The sequence below is a fragment of the Xenopus tropicalis genome, chromosome 6, assembly GCF_000004195.4.
Source record: "Xenopus tropicalis strain Nigerian chromosome 6, UCB_Xtro_10.0, whole genome shotgun sequence".
In the NCBI taxonomy this organism is placed as follows: Eukaryota; Metazoa; Chordata; class Amphibia; order Anura; family Pipidae; genus Xenopus; species Xenopus tropicalis.
In genome coordinates, this window is record NC_030682.2 from 51,511,546 (window position 1) to 51,525,522 (window position 13,977).

At 38.0% G+C, this 13,977-nt stretch overlaps 1 protein-coding gene across 5 annotated transcripts; it reads left to right on the top strand.

The window, feature by feature from the left end:
* Nucleotides 1–3,763: 3,763 nt before the first annotated feature.
* mettl6 (methyltransferase like 6) lies at nucleotides 3,764–13,158 on the top strand. Of its 5 annotated transcripts, none has more exons than XM_012964209.3 (7): nucleotides 3,831–4,120; nucleotides 5,433–5,587; nucleotides 8,538–8,838; nucleotides 11,248–11,382; nucleotides 11,891–12,061; nucleotides 12,402–12,543; nucleotides 12,945–13,158. In XM_012964209.3, the coding sequence occupies exons 3-7, from the start codon at nucleotides 8,548–8,550 to the stop codon at nucleotides 13,091–13,093; spliced, it is 888 nt and encodes a 295-aa protein (XP_012819663.1). In that variant the 5' UTR covers nucleotides 3,831–4,120; nucleotides 5,433–5,587; nucleotides 8,538–8,547; the 3' UTR covers nucleotides 13,094–13,158. The 5 variants fall into 5 exon arrangements, with proteins under 5 accessions (XP_017950005.1, XP_012819663.1, XP_012819664.1 ...); NM_001103013.1 differs by having other exon boundaries at nucleotides 3,914–3,998; nucleotides 12,945–13,154; XM_018094516.2 differs by lacking the exons at nucleotides 3,831–4,120; nucleotides 5,433–5,587 and adding an exon at nucleotides 3,764–3,786.
* Nucleotides 13,159–13,977: the final 819 nt, after the last annotated feature.

Sequence of the window (13,977 nt, forward strand, 5' to 3'; positions counted from 1 at the left end):
GCCCTGCATTCAAAGCCCTTTACTCCTCTGCTCCTCACTACATTTCTTCACTGGTCTCTCTGCACATTCCTGGTCGTGTCCTCTGCCCCTCTCAGAGCCTCAGTCTTTTTACACCATCCATACCCACTGCGCTCTTTCGTCTTAAACCTTTCTATCTCACTGCTCCCTACCTCTGGAACTCTATCCCTGAATCCCTCCGTAGGGAACACTCACCCACTCTCTTTAAGAAAAAGCTCAGCTGCTACCTTTTGGAGCACTAAAACATTATTTTGCCCAGTCCTGCGCTTAAGGGCAAATGCCCATACCTAGTGCACTCTTACCTTCCAATTTGTGCCTGTATATTACCCAACCACTTAGACTGTAAGCTCTACGGAACAGGGACCTCCTTCCTACTGTGTCTCATACCACATGGCACTTATTCCCTGTGTATTTATACTTATTTATTGTATTTATTATAACACTTGTTCTCGCTGTGTGTAATTTTGTATATTGTAAGATTGTACAGAGCTGCGTACCCTTGTGGCACTTTATAAATAAAGTTATACATACATACATACATTTCCACTACTATAAGGGATAAAACCATCACAGTCTGTCGTTCTTCTAAACAATCGTGTCAATAACCTACCGCCTTCCACATATTTATTTAGATCCCAAAAATTCACATTTGACTTACTAAATTCATATGTGAACCTAATATTTAAGTTCCTTATAATTATCTCTAAATCCTTGTGTGTGCCCCTACAGATCACCAGGCAGTCACAATATAATGTCTCCAGGAGAACAGGTCCAAGTAAATCAACAGAGGAGCAGAGCAAGTGACAGAGTTCTATCTTTAACACTGACTGTGCTGCTACGGATCCCCACTTTGAACTGTGGTATATAGTATATTTGAAGCTTTTTAGAACAGTGATTGTTCTTTTAAGCTTGAGCTTTTATAACTTGTGATGGGTTATTATTAGTAGTAGTATTTGAAGACAGAGAGTGGAATTTGTGACAGGTTTATCTGATTAATATAGCTGCTAGCATGAAAAACTTTGTGAACTGGAGAAAAAGTAATTGACGTGGATAGTTTTTTTTTTAAATGAAGATACTATAGTACAAGGGAATAATGCATATGTAAGATTATGGTGGGATGTAATTTATTTAGAGCTGGATTTAGTACTGCAAGGGCACAGTATTGGCAAATTTTAGTAGTAAAAATGATACTTTTTTGGATAAATGGAATTCTATTCTAAAATGTGCATTTTTTGAATTGAGGAGTCTCATTATGGAATTTTTGGAAAAAGATATTGAAAAGAAGCAGAAGGATTTAAAACCCTATAAGGAAACATAGAAATTTTGTAATACAGTAGAACCCTAAATTTACATCCACAGATTAAACATGTTTCCACATTTCACATGGTTTTTTTTTGCAGTCCTGCCAGCCTCAATGCATTCCTATGGGTGCTATTCTTGTTATTAATGTTTTGCTTTCCTGGATTTTACTTTTTTTAGGCTTGCTCATTACCAATCACTGGATTTTTACATAAAAAAAACCCCTTACTTTTAGCTTTAAGGCTCCTGAAACTTGTTTGAATCTTGTAGATTGTAAGCTCTTTTCTTGTAGATTGTAAGCTCTTTTGGGCAGGGCCCTCTACACCTCTTGTATCGGTTATTGATTGCTTTATATGTTACTCTGTATGTCCAATGTATGAAACCCACTTATTGTACAGCGCTGCGGAATATGTTGGCGCTTTATAAATAAATGTTAATAATAATAACTCAGCCGCATAATCAGTATCCCCTCTGCGCGTGCATATCTGTGATCGAAAGCAGTCAAAGGGGGAAGCAAGCTGGCTGGTTGCTGTGCTGGAGAAGGAAGAGGGACAGGGAAGGTGACTGTGCAGTCAGAAGTGGTCAGCTGGGTTGTGGAAGGACCCTGAGCCATGCTAGAGAAGGAGGGGCTACAAAGGAGACTGTGCAGTTAGAAGTTGCAGGCTCTGCTGTGGAAAGAGTGGGGAAGGATACAAGATTGAGAAGTAGTTGGAAGTATTGAACTGTGCTGGAGAAAAAGGGGGAATAATACCAGGGCCGCTCCTGCCATGAGGCAAGGTGAGAACATTGCCTCAAGTGGCAGTGAGCGGCCAGTTCCCAGGGGCAGCAAAAAGCTGCCTCTGTTAACTTTAAGAGACAATTTTTTATTTTTAAAACTAAAATTAGTCTCTGCTAGTGTAGAGAGCGCATTAGTACTGTCTGCACTAGCGATGCGGCCCCCCCTCTGACTCTAAAGTTTTAAATGTGGAGTAGGAGAGGAGGCAGCAGGGATGCTGTGTGTTTTAAATAAAAAATTACTCCTGTACTGGTTTCCTTTCAATCCTTTACATTTAGATGTAAAGATGATATATTGAAGCAAGTCCCCATGTAAGAAATATTTATACAAGTGAATCTTTGAGACATCCTGGCCATAGCAGTTCCCCATTTTCACAGGGTAAAGCACAAAAGCCCAAATATAGGGGTAGGAAGATTGTTGGTAATGCCACAATTTAAAAGGAAACGTGTAGATCAGGGGTAGGGAACCTATGGCTCGCGACCCAGATGTGGCTCTTTTGATGGCTGCATCTGGCTTGCTGCCAAATCTTTAATAAAAAAAAAACGGGGGGGGCGTGGCCTGCGCTCGGCGGATAGAAGAGGTGTTCTAAGCCTTAGAACACCTCTTCTATCCGCCGATCACAGACCACGCCCTCCTCCGCATCGCATCCAGCAGCCTTGGGACCCACCCTACCTTGCCCCTGCGCTCGGTGGATAGAAGACGTGTTCTAAGCCTTAGAACACGTCTTCTATCTGCCGAGAACAGGCCACGCCCTCCTCCGCATCGCATCCGGCATCCTTGGGACCCACCCTACCTTGCCCCTGCGTTCGGCAGATTGAAGACGTGTTTTAGGCTGATGCCACACCAGGCGTAGGGCTGATTTTTTCGGCAAGCGGAAAAACGCTTGCCGAAAAATCAGCCCTACGCCTGCTACTTGTGCCTGCACCCGAATGAATGGAATACGCTCGGGTGCAGGCACATGTAGCCGATATACGCATGAAAACGCGAGACTTTGCATTCTCACGCGTTTTCGTGCGTATATCGGCTACATGTGCCTGCACCCGAGCGTATTCCATTCATTCGGGTGCAGGCACAAGTAGCAGGCGTAGGGCTGATTTTTCGGCAAGCGTTTTTCCGCTTGCCGAAAAAATCAGCCCTACGCCTGGTGTGGCATCAGCCTTAAGCCTTAGACCATGTCTTCTATCCACCGAGTGCAGGCCACGCCCTGCTCTGCATCATATCCGCATCCGGCATCCTTGGGACCCACCCTACCTTGCTCCGCAGCATCCGCGGCCAAACATATTTATGGCTCTCACGGAATTACATTTTAAAATATGAGGTGTTTATGGCTCTCTCAAAAAGGTTCCAGACCCCTGGTGTAGATGAAAGAGAGGAGGGAGGAAGAATAAGAAGCTAAAATACATGGATAATTAGAAGGGCACCCTATATTTAACATCACTTCAGTGGTACGGACTGACAGTCAAAAAAGATACTCCCAAAAGGGTTTAAGTTTTGCTCCTATGGATAGGCTGGATAGGATTTAAACTTTTATAGATGTCCATGAATTTATTCGTAAATTGAGTGTTAAAAAATATTTTTTTTACGGAAGACTGGAAATGAAGGAGGCAATGTGGACACAGTAATAAAAGATCAACGTCTAACCCTGTAAGCTGTCCAGTTGTTCTCCACTCCCTGGATAAAGCGGTTCTGTGTAGGTAAGCAAGATCAGAAGATTGACCTTTTTGACGACCCGTAGAGAGGAAGTAACTGGAGAGACGTGTGCCGGCATTATATCAGCAGAGGGGCGGAGCAAGTGACGGAGCTTTAATCTTGGAGAGAGATATTTAGAGAGGCTGTTTGAATGATTTTTCCTGTGAGGATAATAGCAGTGGGCACAGGATACATTATCATCAGTGCTACACCATTGGTATCTCTTTTTAGACTTGCAGACATAACATTGTTACTTAAGATGAAGAAGGCGTAGAGAGGTGGATCTCCACTATCACTGACTGTGATCCTACGGATCTCTACATTGAACTGTTGTATATGGTATATTTGGGGGCTTTTTATCATGGTGGCTGTTTTATAAGCATTGGGAATAGAAACACTTTACTGTAATTTGTGTGCAGGTGTATTTATGCTTTTATTTTTATACTTTTCAGTCAAATTAAAGCGGTTATAGATGGACTGTCACTTTCTGGCTAGAGACATATATATATCCTTCAAAGGTGCGCTTCTAGAAAAAATCAATTCTCGTTCCAGGGCACTCTGCAAGTAAAATACCTGCATGGGTACCAGCATTTGCTTCAGGGTTGGCGGTTTTCTGTACATCACCTGTGGGTATTCTCCTATACATTCCCTCAAATCCCTATTCTCTTTTATAATACTCCAATGGTTTTTCATGATTTTTTCCTTTCGCCCTTTATCATTGAAGGTAGGGATTTGAGGGAATGTATAGGAAAGTACCCACAGGTGATATACAGAAAACTGCCAACCCTGAAGCAAATGCTGGTACCCAGCTGTCACCCAGGAGAGAGTCGGGGGCAACAAACCTGACATTTTCCCAGGGTGACAATTTGAAAGGCTTTTATAGGTGTTCAAACTCTAAAGCCTGTAAGATCTGTAAAAGACAGAAAAAGGGGGTATTAAGGTATAAGTCTAATATAACCAATGAGGAATTTAAAATCAGGGAAACGATAATGTGTAATAGTAAAAACGTGATTTATTTACTAGAATACCCCTGTAAATTACAATATGTTGGAAGAACCAGTAGGTGTTTAAAAAAAAGAATAGGGGAGCATATTAGGAATATAAGCATGTTTAGTAACTCATAATGTTTCTGCACACTTTAAAAAGATACACAGTTGTGATCCTTCACTTCTCATTTGTAGGGATCTGTCAAAAGAAACCCCAGTGGAGAGGAGGAAATAAGATTCAAATAATATCCAGGGATGGAGACTTTCTGGATACATAAATTACACACACTGACACCTAAGGGGTTAAACATATAGATTTACAATGCTTCCTATGTATTATGCAACTCATGAAATCATATTTTAGAGTACGGATGTCATATAGTTTAAACTATGTATGTATTTAATATGAAGTATATGTATTTTTTTTTAAAATTGAGGTGTACAATGAATTGACATAATTAATTGACGACAATGTAAAAGGGTGACGGAAGTGCCGTCTGGTAACGCCTCTGATGAAGTATGTTGATACGAAACGCGTTAGGACATTTTATGTAGTTGAATAAACATTTGGTTTTAGATAGATTGAATCAGTCCTGCTTTGCTTGCTAAATACTTGATCTAGCTCCCCCTCCCACCACTCTGCTCTCTTTTGACGATCCTTGTAGGAGAAGGAGCAGTGTGATTGGCTGTAGGTGATCACATGGTACCAGGAATCCCCAGGACAGGAAAAAGAACTGAACTGCTGCACAGAGGTGAAAGTTACTGCAGTCAGAACTGAATAGTGGAGAAGGGATGATATTCATGCAAGTTTGGACATACTGTGAGTAGAATTGAAGGGTTATTATGCTCTCCTGTCGGTGTGTGGAGAGGGAAGGCACGCTGCTGCAAACTAACTGTGACATGCACATGTAGAAGACACTAAGTAGGATCTGAGTGTGTGTGGCCATTTATTATTAGTAATGCACCATTGTGGTCTCTATATTTTACTTACAGAGTGCCCTGGAACGAGGATTTATTTTTTCTATTAGCGCACCTTTGAAGGATTTGTACTGAGTTTAAGTGGAGTAGTGGATCCACGTTTTGCTGGTGTTGCTGGACTATTTCATTATTATTATTATAGTGCAGTATTATATTAATCTGTATATATATATATATATATATATATATATATATATATATATATATATATATATATATATATATATATATATATATATATACTCAGGGTGGGATTGACAGCACACGCAGGGTTTTCATATGAAAAATCACAAAGGTGTAGATGAATAAATGTGAGGCTTTATTCAGTCCGACGTTTCAGTTCCTATCTGGAACTTTCATCAGGGACAGCTGTCCCTGATGAAAGTTCCAGATAGGAACTGAAACGTCGGACTGAATAAAGCCTCACATTTATTCATCTACACCTTTGTGATTTTTCATATGAAAACCCTGCGTGTGCTGTCAATCCCACCCTGAGTATCTATACCTCCTGCACGAGCACCCAGGTATTATCTTGTTCTTATGGTGTGCAGCTTTCCAGCAACTCGTTTCTATATATATATATATATATATATATATATAATAAATTACTTTTGCTTTCAAATTAAAAAAAATAGTAATCGTGGTGTACTGCATGACTAGTTATAGTTAAAGTTCATATGACTTTAAGTACACATTTGTACCACTTTAAACGGAAAAAAAAAAATTGGCACAGCGAATTTTTTTTGCATAATGAAAGAAAATACATTCATAAGAAACTTCTAATATACTCATTACTCAAACTCTGTGACATTATTATTATTATTAACATTTATTTGTAAAGCACCAATATATTCCGCAGCGCTGTACAATAAGTGGGTTACATACATTGGACATACAGAGTAACATATAAAGCAATCAATAACCGATACAATAACCGATACAAGAGGTGAAGAGAGCCCTGCCCAAAAGAGCTTACAATCTACAAGGAGAAAGGGTTGAGACACAAGGTGTGGAAATGTAGAGAACACAAAATACAAATAGTTCATGTAGATTTCTGTTGCTGAAACTTTAGTTTACTGAAAAGGCAAGTGAAATGTTTGTATCTACAAACTATTTTGCTCCTAATTTTTGGACTCTGTTGGGATGGGGCACAAAGATTGAGCAAATGGTGGACTGATATCAGTGCCCTCCAGTGGCCAAATTATTGTGGAACTCATGCAATACTTGCTATACTTGGGATTATCACTATTTTAATCAGTGACAAAGCCATATCGATCATTTATTGGTTAGCTCCCTGGGGCCCATTTACTAAGATAGGTGCTAGAGTGCAGTTACCAATAGCAATTAGTTTTGAACAGTAGACTACAAGTTCTTTTGCATCTGTGGGATATTCCACAGCGTATGCTGTCAATAACGCCATTTGTGAGTAATCCATGTTACTATACAGGTATGGGATCTGTTATCAATTGAATCAATAAAATTCCATTTTAATCAAATAATTAATTTTTTTAAATGAATTTCCTTTTTCTCTGTAATATTAAAATATTAGCTTGTACTTGATTCCAACTAAGATATAATTAATCCGTAGTGGAGGCAAAACAATCCTATTGTGTATAAATAATGTTTAAATGTTTTTAGTAGAACTTAGGTATGGAGTTCCATATTATGGAAAGACCCCTTATCCGGAAAACCCCAGGTCCTGAGCATTCTGGATCACAGGTCCCATACTTGTGTAAGGGTTAAAAGGGAGCTCTGCTCAAGGCAGGTGTAAAATAGGGAACACTTGTAGATTTAAGTGGCGTATTACTAACAACTCCAAAAAAAATATACCAAATGGTGAAAAACAAACTTAGTTAATTATAATGGAGCAACTGATTCAACTTGGCATCAATTTAATGTTGTAAGAAGTTGCTTACCAACAAAATTGGTGGCAGAAAAAACATTCTGATACTGACTATATATTACAGCAACTGGCCTCAATGCATGAGATGTCACAGTGCGATAGAGGCCTATGTTAGGCTAGTATTACTGCAATAGTTTTTTTTACAACTTTTTACTTACAGAATTAACACATTTAGCAAGGGGTGCCCTGTAGGGATCCCCTAAACATCTAAACAAGTAGTTTAAATATTGTACATTTCTTATATTCATTAAAGGGATTCTGTCATGATTTTTATGGTGTACTTTTTATTTCTAAATTACACAGTTTACATAGCAAATAATTCATTCTACCTTTTAAAATTGTATTTTTGAACCAACAAATGTATTTTTTTAGTTGTAATATTGATGTGTAGGCAACCATCTCAGTGCATTGTGCCCGAGTCTGAACCTTCAGAAGGAGCCAGTGCTACACAATAGAACTGCTTTCAGATAACCTATTGTTTCCCCTACTTCCACATAACTGGAGGAGTCCCAAGCCAGACTTGCATTTCCTACTATTGAGTGCTATTCTGATATCTACTGGGAGCTGCTATCTTGCTACCTTCTCATTGTTCTGTTGATTGGCTGCTGGAAGGGGGGGCGATATCACTCCAACTTGCAGTACAGTGTGACTGAAGTTTATCAGGGCACAGGTTACATGGCTGTAGCACCCTGAGAAATGAAGAATATGGTTAGCCCCATGGTAAATTTCAAAATTAAATACAAAAAATCTGTTTGCCTTTTTGAAAAATGGATTTTAAATGGATAGAAAAGCTCTATTAACTGATGCATTTTGAAAAAAAAACATGTTTTCCCATGACAAATGTATAGATGGAGTGAATCACACATAACAGTTTGTTTCTGTATTGCAGAATTATTAATATGGCCTCTGAAACAGAAGAAAACAAGCTTGTAAGGAATGAAAATGAATCCTCTGAATTGTGCTCTGAACCCTTATTTCAGAGGAAGGAACATGAATTGAGAATTCTCACCTCTGAAGAGGCTGAAAAACTCCAAAATGATACAGATTTTGTTTCAGAGTTCAAACAACTGAAACTTGAAAGAGAGGCACAGAAAAACTGGGACCTGTTTTACAAGAGGAACAGTACTAATTTCTTCAAGGACCGGCACTGGACAACAAGGGAATTTGAAGAACTTAAAGCCTGCAGGGAGGTAAGAATTCTATTATTTTTTTTTTATTCTAACCAATAAATGATTGATATGGCTTTGTCACTGATTAAAATAGTGATAATCCCAAGTATAGCAAGTATTGCATGAGTTCCACAATAATTTGGCCACTGGAGGGCACTGATTAGTTGATTAGATATAATAGTTACCTCATCAGCAAAACAGAAAAATGCAGAAAGATATGGCTCTCTGTGCAGAATAACCTGTATCAGTATGTTGAGAATATATAGACAAATACAGAGAATGAGAAGCCAAATTATGAAACAATATATTTTACAATATTGACTTTATATTGACTTTAGATTTGTATGTGCTGTAGGGGAATCCCATTTGTTCAGGATTAGATGGTTTTAGGGCAGCAGAGGGAGTTTAGGCTAGACATACCTTATTCATGTTTTGAATCTGAGAGTCCTAACCTTTCTGCATTTCCCTGAGTCTCATCTTCTTTAACATTCAAAGAAAAATGTAGAAACATCAGTTTCACTTTACTGTCCTCTATTATTATATCAATCAAAAAAGTAATTCAGGAATTCAACTTTTCTTTTCTCCAAGGACTGTATTTTCCCTTGGTCAAAATGTCCAGTGGTCAATCCTGCTAGACAAATCCACTACATTACCAGTGCAGAGACTGCTTCACTGAAGAAACTTTTTTTGTATTTTAAGATTCTGGAGATGCCAATTTCCCCTTTAAAGAAAAGGCAGTTTTAGGGCTCTGGCACACGGGAAGATTGCCTTTGTTGAAATTGCGGCTCCACGTATGCCATCCCACCGGCGATTTACATTTTTGCTGGTGGGATGGCAATTCCCACGAAAAGGGAGATTTGTCGCGGGCAACTAATCTCCCCGTGTGCCAGAGCCCTTAAGAGCAAGCAAGTGTCCTCCTTGACCTTACACAGATTTTATCTAGGGTCATAACCATATAATGATCCCTTATTTGTTGGTTTGTGTGACTACATTTAAATGATTTACCAGTGGAGGCCATTCTGATTCTACTGTGACCTCGTTAGGGCAATTGTTTTTTAATTGTGTAAATCTAAAGATTCCACAACACGGAAATCCAATACCTATAATATATAATATATTTTACTATTTAAAGTATCTTGTTTTGCAATTGAGGCACAAACCTTCCAACCATTTCTTTCTATGATTTTGTAGTGATGGGTGTCTTGACCTTTCTTCTGGTTTTATTTATATCCTTTACACTTGTTAGGGGATCTTCTTTTAGTGTTATGTTGTCAGTTTAGCCAGGCCAGCCTTGGGGTTTTCTGGTTAGGGTCTATTGCTCTGTTTCACTAAGGTGTACTCCTTCTTCATGTACTATATAATAATTCGTCCTTAGCCCAGAGCAGGAGGAGGAGAAGTTGAATTTTTTAGTGTCCATTCTTTAGAAGCCGAATCTTTTTGGCTTAAGGTAAGGAAAATACTGGTTTTAGGATCCCCATCACAATTAAATTGACATTGTGCATCTACAAGGATGTGTATAATGAAAAACTCGCCAGCACACCCTGGCTCCTCCAAAACAAAAAACTTTAGCCTGATGCCCAGTATCAAGAGGGAACCGCACCCTCCAGTCCAATCTTGAGCAGCATAGATACTGGCACAGCAAGGCAGTTATAAGCAGGTAAAACCTGCACGTTTATTTAGTGCAACACAGTAACGTTTCAGGCTGAAAGTTCATTCCATACATGAAATAAATTTTTTATATGAGGACTAAACTTATGCCGTGGTGATTTGAAAAAAATCCTACCTGTGATTTTAGTAATAGGAATTGAAAGTTTTTAATGAATAAATCCCTTTTTCTAAACTTTATTAGTAAAGGGAATACTCACAATCAGGGGAGGGTAATTGTGTTACAGAGGGAAACAGGATTAACATTTGAGCTTGTGGGAATTAATGCGGTAAGATCTATTTCATGTGTGGGATCTTTAATTAATGAAAGTTTTACCTTTTGGTACAAGTGGTAAGTTTGGTAGTACAGGTATCAGACCCCTTACCTGGAAACCCATTATCCAGAAAGTTGTAAATTACGGAAAGGCCATCTCCCATAGACTTCATTGTAGTCAAATAATTCACATTTTTTAAAATAGTTACCTTTTTCTCTGTAATAATAAAACCGTACGTTGTATTTGACTCTAACTAAGATATAATGAATCCTTATTGGAGCCAAAACGATCCTATTGGGTTTAATGACTGTTTAAATAATTTTTTTAGTAGACTTAAGGTAGTAGATCCGAATCACGGAAAGACCCCTTATTCGGAAACCCCGGGTCCCGAGCATTCTGGATTTTAGGTCCCATACCTGTATAACCATAAGAAAAGGGTTACTCTGTTCTTATTTGGTTTTTGTGTCACAAGGCAATGTAAAGCTACATTTACTGTATTTCCTTTTCTGAGTTTGAGCAGCAGAGATTATTCATCTTGGAAGCAGGATGTGGTGTTGGAAACTGTTTATTTCCACTTCTAGAAGAGGATCCCAGCCTTTTTGTATATGCTTGTGATTTCTCTCCTCGTGCCGTGGACTTTGTCAAGGTAAGTTTCATACACTTCTTTTCAGTTTCCTCAGTTTGGGTAGAATTTACAAAGTAGCACAGTCATAAAGGTTCTGTGCCTCTGTTACAGGGGTCCCCAATCTTTTTTACCTGTAAGCAACATTTAAAAATAAAAAAATTTGAGAAGCAATGCAAGAATGAAAACATTTGCCAGGGGTGCCAAATAAGGGCTGTGATTGGTTATTTGGTAGCTCAATGTGGACTGGTTGACTGCAGTGCACATGGTCTTTATGCCTCCAAGTCATAAATTCAAAAATGGGCACCTGCTTTGAGTTCACTGCAAGCAACATCCAAGGAGGTGGTAAGCAACATGTTGCTCGCAAGCCACTGGTTGGGGATCACTACTCTATAACTTTGCTTAGCTGTGGCTGCTTTATATGATCCCCTACTAGAAGCTGACAATAAATGCTTTCCCTGTCTAGTTTTAACTGTTGTAGCGACTCTCATAATCGAGTTTTTATTGAGTGGTTATATAATTTAATCTACAGAAAAACCCATCTTACTGTGCTGAGACTTGCAAAGCATTTCAGTGTGATCTGACTAAAGATGACCTGACAGACAATATCCCTGCAAATAGCGTGGATGTTTCTACCTTAATCTTTGTACTTTCTGCAGTCCATCCAGATAGAATGCATCTTGTCCTACAGAACATTTGTAAGGTATGTAAGAAAGAGAGATATCACCAAAATAATGATAGGAAATACAGTTAGCATTAAAAAAAGATAATGTAATTCATTTCATCACAAAAATGTTATGATTTTAAAGTTCTTTGTAACTGTAATTGCAATTAAAAGTATTTAGCTGTGTGAATCAACCAAACAAGAGAGAGAGAATAAACTTTCAAAGCTGCACTACCACATTCCCCCTGTCTGCCCAATCTTAGCTTTGTCAAGCATCAAAAGCTGTCTGTGATAATCAGAAAGTCAGCTATTATTTATAATGGAAATTATTATTCCATCTTAAATGCTGTTTTGTTCATATGTATTGTTTCCCTTGCAGGTGCTAAAGCCAGGAGGATGTGTTTTATTTAGGGATTATGGTCTGTATGATCATGCAATGTTACGCTTTAAATCAGGAAGCAAATTGGGAGAAAACTTCTATGTCAGACAAGATGGGACAAGATCTTACTTCTTTACTAAAGGTCAGTCATTTAATAATTCTAACGCTGCTTTAAGATCAAACATTTTACTGCAGTAATATACAGGTTGGTGGTGGGGGCATATCAAAATGTGACATAGTAAAGCTTAATGAGCCTGACACATCTGCAATACGCAAATACTGTATGTAGAAATGTGTAAAGGTAGGAGGAGTTGCCCTTTTTTACACATGCATTCTGTAAGATCTGTGTATATAGTAACTTTGTAATCAACTGAATGGCATTTTTTTTTATTAATTATGCAAAAAACTTTTTTAGGGTGGAAATTATAATACCTTTTTTTTGGTATTACACATTTCCTTTCAAATGAATGAATGACAATATCAGAAAGGGCAAGATAGGTATATTTTAAGTGTATCTCAAGTGCAACCTTTTTATTCTTTCAGATTACTTGCGGTGCCTTTTCGAGAAAGCTGGTTTTGAAGAAGTGTCAAATGAGTATGTACTTCGGGAGACTGTGAACAAAAAGGAAAGCCTCTGTGTTCCCCGGGTTTTTATTCAGAGCAAATTTTGTAAACCTCAAAAAAAATGTTAACTGAATACAAGAATGCTTTTATTATGACTTTTTACAAATAAAATGTATTTATTTTATATAACATACTTTTTATGGAAAGATTGAGCCTGTAATATTCTGCTTTCTCCATGCATTAAGTATATTTGGACTTAATAAGACAGAGTGAGAATAATAAGTATGGTCAATTATAGTATGATATTATTAGAAAAAGTGATACTAAGAAAGATCAAGACAGAATGAAACTTTAAATTTCAAAGTATCGATATGAGAATAATACAATTAGCATTATAAGGACAATGAAAAGAGCTATAAATATGGTTACAAAGATATACTTGTGAAGGAATTAGAGGGTATGGAAATGATGAGAAGTAGAAAATAGACCAAATCTAAGGAACAGGAAAAACCACAGAAAAACCAGAATGTTGACTGATGAGAAAAGAGGGAAATGGCATACAGGTGTGGGATCTGTTATCTGGAATATTTAGGACCTGGGGTTTTCTGTGTAAGGAGTCTTTCCATAATGTATAGCACTATTTTCTAATGCGTCTAAGAGACATTTAAAGAATAGAACGTTATTCAAATATTTTGGAGCTTTCTTAATAATAACTGGTTGCTGGAAAATAGACTTTATACCTGTGATGTGATAGCATATCTGTGAAGCATGTGATAGGAAACAATAGGCATAAATAAGAAATTAAACTTGGATATTATAATGAGATAAATGATTACGAGTTAGAAAAGTATTCCATCATCACTAGGGGCATCCACATGAAATTGCTCTTCTTTAACATGAAGCAAAGATTAATCTTCATATACCAGTATAGAGCAGGGTGCAAAGTGCAAAAAACTGACATGGCTTTTGCACTTTGCAACACCCATAGGCATAAGTCTTTGCGCTAGTCAGA